Raw genomic sequence first — 13,405 nt, 5'->3', positions numbered from 1 at the left:
TTGTACTTTTCCAATGTAATTCCTCTGTGCTTCTGTAAAATAATATTTAAATAACTTGGAACCTTTCAGCTTTCAGCTTAGTTTACAGTTTCTTTTCCTCCCCTTACACAAAGACACAGTCAGGACTGGGTTATTTCGAGCACAGACAATGAAACCTTTGAACGTAGACCGTTTCCCCTTCATTCGCACATCAAGTGGATCTGGTTAACCGAAAAAAACTGGTCTGCTTGCTTGCTTGCTTCTTTTTTTCAGTTCGGTCTTCTTCCTCATTAAAAAAAAAAAAAAAAAAAAAAAAGCCAACATAAGTTGCTGTCAACATTTGCAGTTTGCTGAGTTTCACAGTCCCCTTGAACTTGTCCACTGAGTGAGTTCAGATGACACGAGGCACGGGGTTTTCATTCATGCTGCTTTAATCAGCTGCGCCTTCGCTCATACCTGTTGGAGAGCGAGTCTTTTCGCGCTGCGTCAGTCTCACTGCATGCTATTAATAGAGGAGCTATTATATCAAACCGATAGTGACCACATAGAATGGCAAAGAAACATTTTTGCTTTGTAATTTACAATTAGGTTCCTGAACTCCTCCCTCTTTCCGGGTTACTTCTGTAACCGCAGCGTCGTCCTCATCGACAAACTTGGAAATCAGCGGCTGAGAGTCTGCGCATGTTGTGCCCTTTTGACTTAATTTATTATTCTTGGTAACAATGAAGCGAATTGCATTTGGATATGTTTTTGCGGTTCAAGTGTACGGTGGTAGTAGCTGTGCGTAAAAAAGTGGAGTGGCAGGAAACGTGGATGTACACTCACATTACTTCTGACTTCGGTAAGTTCCAGCTCTGGGAAATTATTTATCACTGCAGCTTTATTAAAACTGCAGAAGTCAGGGGCGTTTTTAATGAAGCCTTAAATTTGACCATGGTATCCATAACTTTCAGGATGACTTGAAACGGCTTGCAAGGAGTTTGGAAAACGTATGGAGCAAGGTGAGTGTTTATTCATTCAGTCTCGTTTCCAGACAGAGAGCGACAATAAATGGAATGAGAAAGAGAAACAGTTGAGCCACTGTGAAGGAGATGAAAACAGATTTTTCGAAGCATTTTAAACTCAGTATTCTACTGAAAATGGTCCAAAGACAACATCTCAAATGTCCATACTGTGAAATGTCATCATTAAAGAAATATTAATGTTGGTTTTGAATTTAATACCAGCATCATGTTTGAAAATCGTTGGCACAGGGGCAGCAAAACGGAAGAAAAAAGTTGTTCAGTGGACTACATAACTAGCTTGAGCATCTCACAACTAATTAAGTTAACTAGCAACCCTAGCAACCTTTTTTTTCTCAGTGTAAAATTCAATGTGGTGAATAATATTATTAAAAGATTCTGAGAAATCTCTGCACACGAGAGACAAGGCTGAAAACCAGGTCCTGCCTTCAGGTCCTCTGCTGCTTGAAAAAGAAGCAGTTTTGTTGTGGAGATCAGTAAAGGCACCATAAATGATTAATGGCATAGAGTATGTGGCTTATGTAGTATATCTTTTTCAGAAAGGTTTCATAACATTAACAGCTTTATCGGACTGTTGAAGTGATGTCTTGCGGTCACTCACACATTCACTGATCAGTTACAAAAAGAGTTAACATGATACTAAACATGCTTGATATTTGCCATTCACACAAGGTTGGACAATAAAGTGAGTTATAAAGGGAGTGAGGCAGCCGTGTCAGTTTTGTGCCTCTTTAGACTTGACACTGAAACGTCAGTGTTATGCTCAAGAGGGTTTAATTACTCAACAGCTACAGTGCTGTTATTAACTCGGGGAAAACGTATAGGTTTGCTTCACCTGAGAACACCATTTCCACTGTTTGTCAGATAGGAAGCTTCATCGCCACACAAAACGTAGTAAGTCCTCATAGAGTTCCAGTTGTCTCATAACACGTCATTTTGCCATAAGAATTCATATCAAGCCAATAAACATGCTGCATTGCGTTAAACAAAACAGAGGTGATGTGAAAACGACTCAGCGCGGCAGTTAATTATTGTGGGTGAAACTATTGAGGAGGAAAGTTTGAGCGGGTCTGTTATTGATTAATTTAAAGTGTGTGTTTGTCTGTTGATTTGACTGCAGCATGGAATTCTTCCTCCGTGTAACAATTTCTGACTTTGTTACAGAAAAGTAACAGGAAGGTCATTCACACACATTGACATCCGTATGTTCAGTTGCCACCAGATTAATGAAAAGTAGTGCATGTGTGATAGGGGCTATATTAGGGGTGGGCGGAAAAATCGATTCATGTACATATCACGATTTTTAATGGGATGATTTTAAAAATCAATTTTTCTCCCCTGAATCGATTATATTACGTCATATCCGTGTCCAGAAAAACTTTATCAATTCATTACATTAAGTTATGTTAAAACTAGCCCACATTTGTGCTGTGTGGACATTTGATTTAATTTTGTAACTGTAAACTTTAAAAAAATGCTGTACATGTTAAGTACCTCTTTTTGTCTCAGTTGAAATAAATGTCAGCTGCTGGACTGACTGACACGGACTGATGTGCATCGTTTATGGGAAAGACATTCATTCTAGAAGTGTATGATTCAACTTGTTTGTTTTTTAAGGAGGAAGAAAATTGCAATTACTGATTATATGGAATTGCAATACTTGTAGAATCGCAATTATCAAGAATTGTGATACAAATCGAATCGGCACCTTAAAATCGTGATATAATCGAATCGTGACCAGAGCATATCGTCCCACCCCTAATATATGTATATATACATAAGTGATATACATATATCACTTTCCTCATGACACAAGTCTGAACGTTTGCAGGCAAATTAACAGAGAGAAAACACACAACAGAGGTTGGTTAATTGAGTATAATCCGCTGATCAGAGGACAACGCCGCTCAAACTTTCCTCCTCCATTTTACCTACCTGTTTTTTCCCCACATCATTTGAGGCAAATGAACCAGATAAATCTCTTTAAAAATGTTTAAAAGTGTAGCTGGGGCCTCTGCTCTCTGTCTGATTATACATCCGGACGTTCAACTTGACATGTTGTTTAAAGTAATGCTGCATGTTCATTAGGGTGATATGAATTTCAACAGCAAAATGACTCAAAACTTTAACTCTCATCTGACAAACAGCAGCGATGGAAAACATCATGTTTTTTTTTCTCGAGCTGATAACTACACTGTTACTGTAAACCCTCACTCTGACTTTTCAACAAGCTTCAACGTGTAGAAAAGTGATATTTGGGGGTCAAAACCAGGAAGCTGATTTTTCTCGAGGGTCACGATTTAAAAAGGTTGAAAATCACCAAATGCAGTCACTTTTTTGGAGCGGTTAAGCCATGAATGTTGCGTATCAAATCCCTGAGAAGGGCTTATTAAACCATATCAGACGTATGTCTCTCCGGTAAAAGAGTCTTAGTTCTGCCCCTCTAACAGTCTTTTACAAAAATAAGACTGAAGATTGCAAATCGTAGAATTTGTTGGCCACATCCAAATTTGTGTTTTTTTTCTTTGTCCCCCAGTTGAACACTTCCTGTTATAAACCTGTACAATTTTATTTATTTTTCTCTCTTCTTGCTTTCTTTCATCACAGAATGAATGTGAGATGTTCAGCACTGAGACTAAGAAGAAAGCACTTGCTTCCACCTTTCCTGTCACTGCTGGTGTTGAGTATCCTCCTGCTGGTTAGCGTCAAGTACAACTACGTCACTGAGTCTACAGTCGTCCAACAACTCGCAAAGAGTCCGCCATTGTACAAGCACCCGATTAAGTGCTCGGCTATTTATGACATGGACCCAGTGGAGGTGGGGAAATCCCTTATCATAAGAAGGAAAAAGACGGTGGAGGACAAAGACGAAAGTCTGATTAACCTTACAAAAAGCTGTCCCTCATTTATCAACATCAGAGGTTATGATGCGGTCTGTGTTTCCGAAGAGGAGAAAGAGTTTCCTCTTGCTTATTCTTTGGTTGTACATAAAAATGCCTGGATGGTAGAGCGACTCATCAGAGCAACATACTCGCCCAATAATGTCTACTGTATCCACTATGATCAAAAGTCTTCATCTGAGTTCATCGCAGCCATGGAGAGTTTGGCTCGCTGCTTGCCTAACGTCTTCACCGTCAGCAAGCGAGAGTCTGTCTTTTATGCAAGCATCAGCCGACTGAAAGCCGATCTCAACTGTCTGTCGGACCTTTTGGGGTCAGAAGTTAAGTGGAGGTATGTCATCAACCTGTGTGGCCAGGATTTCCCCCTCAGGTCCAACATTGAGCTGGTGTCAGAACTGAAGAAGTTAAAAGGCTCTAATATGTTGGAGACGAGCCAACCCACTGAAATCAAGAGGCAGAGATTCACCTTCCACCATGAACTAAAAGACGCCAGCTTTGAATATCAGAAACTGCCGGTGAGAACGGAGCAAAAAAAAAGCCCGCCACCACATGATATAGAGATGTTTGTTGGAAACGCTTATTTTGTACTATCACGGGAGTTTGTTGTGCACATGGACTCCTCGCCTGTAGTGAAGGATTTCTTGGCCTGGTCAGAGGACACCTACTCCCCAGATGAACACTTCTGGGCTACTCTTGTGCGACTGCCGGGTATTCCTGGAGAGGTGCCCAGGTCCCAGCCCGATATTACAGACTTGATGAGTAAGACCAGGCTGGTGAAGTGGCACTACCTGGAGGAGAGCCTTTACCCACCGTGCACAGGGGAACACGTCCGCAGTGTTTGCATTTTTGGTGCAGCTGAAATGCATTGGTTGCTCAACTATGGTCACTGGTTCGCCAATAAGTTTGATCCCAAAGTGGACCCCATTCTCATTCAGTGCCTAGAGGAGAAGCTGGAGGAAAAGCAGAGGTTATTCCAATCAAGGACTTCCCTGACCTGCCGAACGGGTTAGCTGAAGACTGAAAAATAGGAATTATTTCCATGTTTGATGTGTTTGATAGTGAAATTTGCTGCTTTATCTTCTCTTACGTTTCAGTAAGTTTATTGTCTTTAGGTTTTGGACTAGTCAGGTACCCCTTGCCATTTTCAAGTCACACTTAGAAGATGTAAGTCGATATTATATTTAGATTTCTTTCCTTTTTTGAAGATGAGGAAAACAATTTATAAAGAGATTGTTGAAACAACTTTGTGAATTAAGTCTGACCTGGCAAAGATTTTAGTGACGTAACTCAGCAGCTGGCAAGAAAGGAACTCGTGTGACTGACTGCAGTCTTCCCAGATATAATTTACTCTATATTCCTTGAGAGGAATGTAATCCCTAAAGAAAAGCCCCCCCCCCCCCCCCCCCATATTCCCCATTTTCCTGTTGTGGTTGTTTGCCCCCCTTGAGGTTTGTTTCATGTTAGAACAAGTAACTTCTGCTTGATTAGAGCCAATAGCAACACCCTTTGACAACACTACACGGCATAGTTTATTCACTTTAAACTAGTTGATAGAAACTTTAATATCTGGTTCTCGTTTTATTTTTTTGTCATATTTCAAAGGATTGCCCAGAAACATGAATGTCAGGTTAATTGGTAACTTGCCCTGTGAGTGAGTGTGAGCATGGATGGTTGTGTGTATCTGTGTGGCCCTGCGATGGACCGGCGACCTGGTCAGGGTGTACACCGCCTTTCACCCAATGACAGCTGGGATAGGCTGCAGGAAGGAGTCCTAAAAGCATAATATAAAATATTTAAAGAGCGGAGAGTATTTTCAGTTTATTCGTTTATCTGTGTTCTCAGAACCAAATGTTAAAATTATTAATGGTGAAAATCATTTTTATAGTAACTTTAATAAAAACTGTTCACTGGTTACAACGCAGTGCAATTTTTGTCTACCATTAATATCAGTTAACATCAGCAGTTGAGCCATGTAGAAATACTCTGTTCTGAACTAAGTCTCTGCACCCTTACTGTCTAAATATGAAGGGAACATTGCATCAGGCCTATTGAGGGGATAAAGGATAAAGGGATAGTGATCCCTGCTTTAAAATATTTCTTTAAATCTGGTACACCCACTAAAACAAACTGATCAAAGCTTTTTTTCATTATGTGCTCTACCTGCTAAAACCGGTCCAGTATACCTCTACCCTCTTATACTAGACAACATGAAGGGATAAGATTACACTGTATCATACAAACTCTGCTTTTAACTCTGATAATCATGACTCTCCTGACTGGACTGCAGACATCGCCACCACTCAGGGGGCCAGAAGATAAGCCTCCATCTGTCTTGACTACAGAAAATTAAAAAAACCCAGAAAATGATACACCTCATTTTGACCAAGAGTTTGTGCCGTCCACTTTAGAGCCTTCATGTTGGATGTAGAGGACAATACATGTGTAGTTCTGTAAAGAAAAAAGTGCCCACTTTTGCCAACTGCAGCATCATCTGTGAAGATTAGTGTGTACACCCAGGTCTTATGTTTCCTATGTTGCCATATAAAAAACGGCATCTTCTGCAGAGTCACTTGGTGCTGGTCAGAAGTATGAATTAATGCTATTCCATTGCACTCAAGAGCTGATGTTACCTGGTGTTAGATGGTTTTTGAGCAGTGGGATTTCTGGGATTTGAATTAAAACTCTATAGAAACAATATATTTTTTTCTTTCTTTTTTCTCATGGGAACTTTTTCCAGTGGTGAATTGGCCAGAAATGGGGAAAAAAAAGACTGTTTTATTGTTTTAGTAATTTTGGTGGCTTAGTTTTTTGATGGGTCATTAGACTGTATTGTGTTGGGTTGCTGTGTTAAAGATTTTGTAATACATCTCAAGTCATCTCATTTTTTTAAAATCACAAATGTATGTTTACTAAAGGGTTGCTCTGTTTGTTTTTATCTCAAATTTACGAGAAAAGGAGACAAGGAAATGGAACTGGTTTCGGGAAATGGATGTTGATGCATTTGTTGAAGCACCCGTCTCTAATAAACTTCCAAGAATGTTGCTTTGCCACATATGCTATCTGTGCAGTCTACTGGCAGTGAGAGCTTGTTGATGAGTGTCTCTTTCCTCTATCAGTGAGTGTGACGGGTCTTAATTTGTCATGCAAAAAAAATCAAGTCAGGCAAGAGTTTTGAAATATTACAGCTGACACTGGCAGTGTCTGTTTTTTTTCTTTTTCTTTTTAATCTTTTTAATCTTTTGTCAGATTTTAGTTTACAGGACAAAGACAGGATAATATATTTTAGGGTTTGTTTTGCACTATGAACTGAATTATTCCTGACACAATTTGGATATTTTTTCAATTTGCTGCAAATTAAAGATCCTTCGATATTCAAATTACATTGTTTCAAGATTCATAAAATCCCATCTTTGTTACAAACTGGTCCAAAGAATGTGTCACGAGGTAGTCCATGCAAAGGTTTTATACAAAAAAACGAGCAAATTACAAAAAAAGGAAAAAAACAAGGGCAAAAATTAAAGCAATTCAAGCATGTCAGGCATGACTTCAAAGATTTGGCAGATGCAAAAGTGAACAAGTGAGCAAAAGCATTGGTCCCTGTCTCAGTCTTAATTTTACTGCCATTTTCTTCAAGCTTGTGCCAACTTCCTCCATGTAGATGTTGGCACAAGCTAACTTCTTACAACATCGATTCCTCAGAGTTCATGTAAATGAACTGTACAGACCCACCCTACAAATAACCAAGATTATTTCCTGCGAATAGTCTACATAGACCGTACGAGCTGTCTGACCTTGCCTTTCCAAGGATGTAGGAAGCGCTTTGGAGATTCAAAGCAGAAATCCTCAACCACATCATTGATGGCTGGCTTTGCTCATGAAATTTCTTGTAATACATATAAACATGTTACAGACATGTCGATAGGGTTAAAAATTTACGATTGTGAAAGTGTGTCTGTCCAGTGGAGGTTTCATGTTTACAAATGTATGAGCTGCAAATTAACTGGATCGGACACCAGGAGTATGGTCAAGTAGTCGCAAGAATGTCCTCCTATCATCTTTCCCTAAGAACTTCTCCTGAGCCCTTTGGAAATATTCACGAGGTTAAGGAAAGCTGCTGAGAGAAATTCAAAAAGACGGCCACATGGCAGCTGTTCAAACTAATGCTTTGTCAGTTGCAATCGTATCACATTTTTATGGGGATTATGTCATTCACATAAGTGTAATAAGAAGTCTTATTAAACGTAAGTTCATTATTTACCGTAGTTTGGTTGTAAAAAAGTAAAGGAACCAACACACGGGTGTAAAATGTTGCCACAAGTTGCTCAAGTATGTTGTGACTTTTCTGTTCTCATATTTATTGACATGAATCACAGATAGTATGACTGTATGAAAAAACAATTGGGAATCATTTTGAAAGTTTTGGCCGCAAGGAAGTCTCGGGCAGAATCATTTCCTTTCATGAAGCATAATTCATTGTATCTTAAGCTAAAGGAGATTTACTTCGGTGTGGAACCTTGTTCAGTAAAAAAGGCTGTTCAACTCGACTTCAAATCATGCTCCTCTTTCATGTTAAACTCAAATTATGGTGCTCAGAAAGAATAATTCTACTGTTATACTCTCACCTTGAATGTGAATATATTCAAATAATTGCTTACAGTGAAACTTAGGCATTACTGGGCGGTAAAGGTCCACTGTTTGGATGGTTTCTCTGAGCAGATGTTATGTCTTCAGTACCAAGAGGCCATATGACACAGGAGGCTGGAATCGACATGACTGGAGACAAGCATCTTTATTGGACAATATACTTTAATACTGCGACAAACACATTGCATGCAAACAACTTAAGCCAAAGAAAGAAGCCAGACTAAAACCTGTTATCTATTGGCTAGACTTTTAAATTTGCTTAATTGCAGGTAACATCCTACTTAGCAGAGAATAAATACAACCATTTAATCTCAGTGCATCTTTATGTGCAATGAACCAATGTAGATCGTGGCAATTGCTTTCAACTAAAACAACCATATCGAATGCATTTTATGGCATGAGAATATTTGCCTCAATATCTGACAGTAGTGTATACGTGTTGTACAAAACTGTAGAACACCAAGGAATATGAACAACATATAAACCTTCTGCTAATGTCCAAACTTAAAACATTGTTTGAAGTTGCACAGCAGTGCAACGCTAAATGGGGAGCAGGCTTGGAGAGATTAAAGCAGTCTGGGCTGTGCAGGCCGCATGCTTATCACAGAGAATTGTACACAGAAGTATATTGCCTACACGTTTCCTGCAAACACAGCTACAGTCTGGTAAAGAGGAAGTCAAGTTACTTTTTTGTGGTAATTGAAATATGCTAACATCATGTGTTACTGTTAAGAAGCCTGTGTGCCTAAATATCACATCAGAAATAATAATGTCCATTTATACACCCACCAATGATAGCTAATGAACAGTATCTTTCTTTTCTCTTCACTGCTATATAAGTAGTTAAGTTACAGAACACTGGGCACTGCACACATGGAGGCAAGACGGCTTATTATGTTCCAGTAAATTATTAATTTCTGAGGACGTTCCAGTGTTGTGTGCATGTGTGAGTGAGTAAAACGACCTGGCATGTGAACGCTACACCCATCTACAGCAGTAGTAGTGTCAGGTGTTAGTTTTCTAGTAATCTATCTACACTTGAATCTAAAGCTAACAATGCTTGTGGGTTGTTTTATCACAGCGAATAAGCAGTTGTGGCACACCCAGAGCTTATTATAGTCCCTTCTATTTGCCGGCCTTAATTCAAAAGAAGTATGCACATGGGGCCAGGCAGGGGACACACTTATGGGCAAACCTGGAAAAATTGGAAAACGCCAAGCGAGTGGGCACCTTGTGAACTCGTGACTCACCATCAAAAAAAGGGATTAGATAGTTCATTCTTTAACAACCCCACTCAATCATCTCCTTCCGAATACAAAATGAAAGTAAGGAAGCTCAGAGATGGACCGTTACTGATTGGTGACAGTGTTAAAGTGTCCAGTTAAAAGTGATTTGTCAATATGAACTTTCTAATAGTTGTGTAATAGATAATACAATCAAGTTTCGAGTGACACAATCACAATCTTATCTGATAGCAGCTACTTTGTTTGATATGCAACCCAATATGTTCAGAGTTTACCTACTGGTTCTAAAGTGAGAGCCGTTTCAAAGCTGCAGAGACGTCTGCAAGTTCTCAGGTTCTGTATAACAGCTATTTACAGAGTGCCGTCCAAAAAACGAAACTGAAATACAAACCAAATTACTCTGGAAAATCTTACTCACTGTAAGACTTTTTTTTGCATGTTTCCAAACAAGAATCATCTTACACACTTGCCATCTACCACACAGAAACACATCAGACAGTTGTAAAAGAGGCGTTTTCTGACTCTCATATACCTCAGAAAGTTTAGTTATTCAGGTGGTTGTTCCAGTTGTTCGCTAAAGTTCATGAAATTGTGCTTTTTTCACAATCCTGTTGAGAAATGACAATAACATAATGCAGCTCCACCTTGGCTCCTGTCTTGGTAGAGGAGCCAAATAAACAAAAAAAAAAACATTCTGGATCAAGTTGGGCCAGGCTATGCTGATAAATTTTCAGCCACATCTGTTAACTTTTTAAATAAACATGCTAATGAACCAACGAGCCCTCCAGCTGAGACAGTCATATCAGTAGTTTGATCAATCCCTTCAATATGACTTATTACAACATCCTGTAAAGTGCGCCACCTACAAGCAGGGGTGTCTCTCGAAAGTCTTTGATACGGGGGCCAGACAGGGGCAAAGACTGGGAAGGGTGGCACATGTAAATGACCCCAAAAACCTTGAGAAAAAATAATAAAAAGAATGAATAATTATCATCATTTAGTTCTTAAGAAAGTATATTGTTTACCATTTATCAGATGGTTCTTCTTTCTCAATTTGAAAGAAAAAATTTGTCAAAGCATATGACTAGTGGTACTTTTTTAAGGTATTTTTCATTTGGGAGCATTTTGATTTGTATGCTTTTAACCATTATTGGAATAAAGTTTTTAACCACAATAGTACAAAGACTTGAGATACTGCATTAATAGAAATAAATTGGCCTTGATCCCAATCAGGCAAGGCAAGGCAAGTTTATTTGTAGAGCGCGATTCGTACACAAGGCAATTCAAAGTGCAATCAGAGTCTTTGCTGCAAATCTATTACCTTGGCACAGTCATTATATGAGGTGATATTTCTCCTGCGTTGTCTTCATAAATGGAAACTGGCAGATATGCTATTACCCTGGTGAGCAATTAGCAAGGCCATGCTGTGTGAGCGCTGCATTACGACCCAGTCTGGTAGTATTGATGTAGAAATGACAGAATTTTCCAGATAAAAATGCACTGACATGATGTATTCACGTGCAACCAAATGTGCAGACGTTTACAAAAGCTCTCAACTTGCAGGTATGGGTAGCATCAATCCACACACACCTTTTCTATTTTTAGTTTAGCTTCCTGATGTAAGCATTTGGTAACGTCATTTATACTGGATATTTGTTTGAATTCAATTATCTCAGCTTAGGGAGATACCTGGGGGGGGGGGGGGGGGGCAGTCAGGTTGTAAGGGTAGCCCCTAAGAAGCTTAGTGTCCTCATAAGGAGGAAGGAGGTGTAGTTGGTTGCATCACCTAAGCGGAGCGTTCTTAGCCCTGGGCCTTTGTGAGACATGAGATCGAGACCAACACACATTCCCTAATTTCTACGCTTTATTTGCAGTTGTTCTCACAATCACTAAAAGTTGCATCTACTTGAAAAATAATTACTGGCCGTGTCCACCTGCATGAGCAAATGCCCCATAGGCACATTTTGGGGAGAAGGGGAGTCTCTTGACACCATATGTAATTTTTAACCTAATTTGATACAGCATTACAGAATCACAGCAAATGCTGCATCAATATTTGTCATCGTAAACCTAAAGTGCCCTTCTCTGCCCCTTCTCTGGCTGACATGTTTTTCCATAACAAATACAGCCTTAACCACTACATGGGGCTCTAGAAGCGGGGGAAGTGGAGGCGCCGCCTTTCATCTACGACCTTGAATCTTTTGCACTGTGTCATCGATTATGGCAAAAGCTTAACTGTCGATTGGAGAAAGACAAAAGTGGTTTAAAGGGGTGCCAGGCTTCCTCATTGGTTTGCATGAACAATGGTGTAGTGGTGAGTGATGGTGGGGAGGTTTTTCTGGATGGGTTTTCGGGTGTTTAACATTTTTTACATTTATATTGTATTCCTTTGTGTTTCATGGTGATTTTGCCGCCTCCAACCGGTTCTGTTTATCTGCTTTTCTCTGTAACCTTTGTTAAGAAGGTGCTATAAAAAAGGTTTATTAATTACTCCTTTAAATGTCTTCTGAAAACTACAAAGGGACTGTACCTAACTTTTAATTATACAGCTCTATGTTTTAGAATGATGAATAATTTAACCTTTTACCTTGAAACCAATATAGGAGAGAGAACATTTTAATTTTGAGGTCCAAATTATATGGTCTTCTTTGTCAGCTTTTAAGATTTATAGATTTTTTCGGTTTTGAACTTATTTGCAGTAAATGCAGCACTTGAGACTTTTCTGAGCTAAGATACTTTATTTAGCTCGGCATAACTCAAAGCGTAACTTACTCATACTATCAGCATAACCACCAAAGCCAAGAGCCTCAAGGAAGTGAAACGTCTCACTCTCTTCTCCTGTCTTTTACCCAGCAACAGCATTCATCATCTCTGTGTTTCCAGAAAAAAACAACAAGCCTGTGTAACTTTCAGATTGCTCAATTTAGCCGTCTCAAAATGTAACATCCTGTTCAAGATTGCTAAACGTTTTCTGGTGAAGGTGTATTCAGTGTCTCCGATCCTGCACACTTAAGCAAACTTCACATCCTCCTGAATGCTTCCTGTCATGATAATGCACGGTAAATATCAGAGGTCTGCTTTTTTTAGCACGCACTTCCTCTCTGCTCCCATTTTCTCTTTTTCTCCCTTTTTTTTAGAAAGGTTTAGAGACAAATGTTTCTGTGTATGTGTGTGTGTGTGTGTGTGTGTGAGAGAGAGAGTGAGTCTTAGACTTGTGTTGGGTAAGCTGTTTGTCTGTTGCTCATCGAGAATCTAGCCCAAATCTGGCACTTGAGGTTTTTATACAGACATGTAGCAGAGCAGAGGAAAAGGTTGAGCCAAAGCCTTAAATAGCGCTCCACGGCCCCTCACTAACCACATGTCTCAGAAGTGTCATGTTTCTTCCTGGACTGCATTGCTCTGTCCTGAGCACACAAGCAATAATAATGTTCATTGTGCACATTGGCAGCACATATAGTGTGACAGAAAAAGGTTGCTGAGTTTGTTGTCTGGGCATGAAGCTACAGCCCAGGGTTCTCTGCTATGAAAGCTGGTTTGTTTGCATTCACATTAGTGCAGGATTTAGGATGAGCTTAGCTATTCATACCCTTCCAACCTTTCATCGTGAATTTTTCTT

At 39.5% G+C, this 13,405-nt stretch overlaps 1 protein-coding gene across 1 annotated transcript; it reads left to right on the top strand.

Annotated features, from left to right (window-relative positions):
- Positions 1-350: 350 nt before the first annotated feature.
- Positions 351-6,942, top strand: LOC142373243 (beta-1,3-galactosyl-O-glycosyl-glycoprotein beta-1,6-N-acetylglucosaminyltransferase 4-like). The gene is made up of 3 exons (XM_075456413.1): positions 351-820; positions 933-980; positions 3,609-6,942. The coding sequence occupies exon 3, from the start codon at positions 3,610-3,612 to the stop codon at positions 4,909-4,911; it is 1,302 nt and encodes a 433-aa protein (XP_075312528.1). The 5' UTR covers positions 351-820; positions 933-980; position 3,609; the 3' UTR covers positions 4,912-6,942.
- Positions 6,943-13,405: the final 6,463 nt, after the last annotated feature.

The sequence above is a fragment of the Odontesthes bonariensis genome, chromosome 22 (assembly GCF_027942865.1).
Source record: "Odontesthes bonariensis isolate fOdoBon6 chromosome 22, fOdoBon6.hap1, whole genome shotgun sequence".
In the NCBI taxonomy this organism is placed as follows: Eukaryota; Metazoa; Chordata; class Actinopteri; order Atheriniformes; family Atherinopsidae; genus Odontesthes; species Odontesthes bonariensis.
Note: the sequence above shows the minus strand (reverse complement) of the source record. Positions and strands in the feature narration are given on the sequence as shown.

Excerpts from the sequence above, each read along its gene's own strand:
- LOC142373243 (XM_075456413.1), top strand. The coding sequence starts at position 3,610 with ATGAATGTGAGATGTTCAGCACTGAGACTAAGAAGAAAGCACTTGCTT.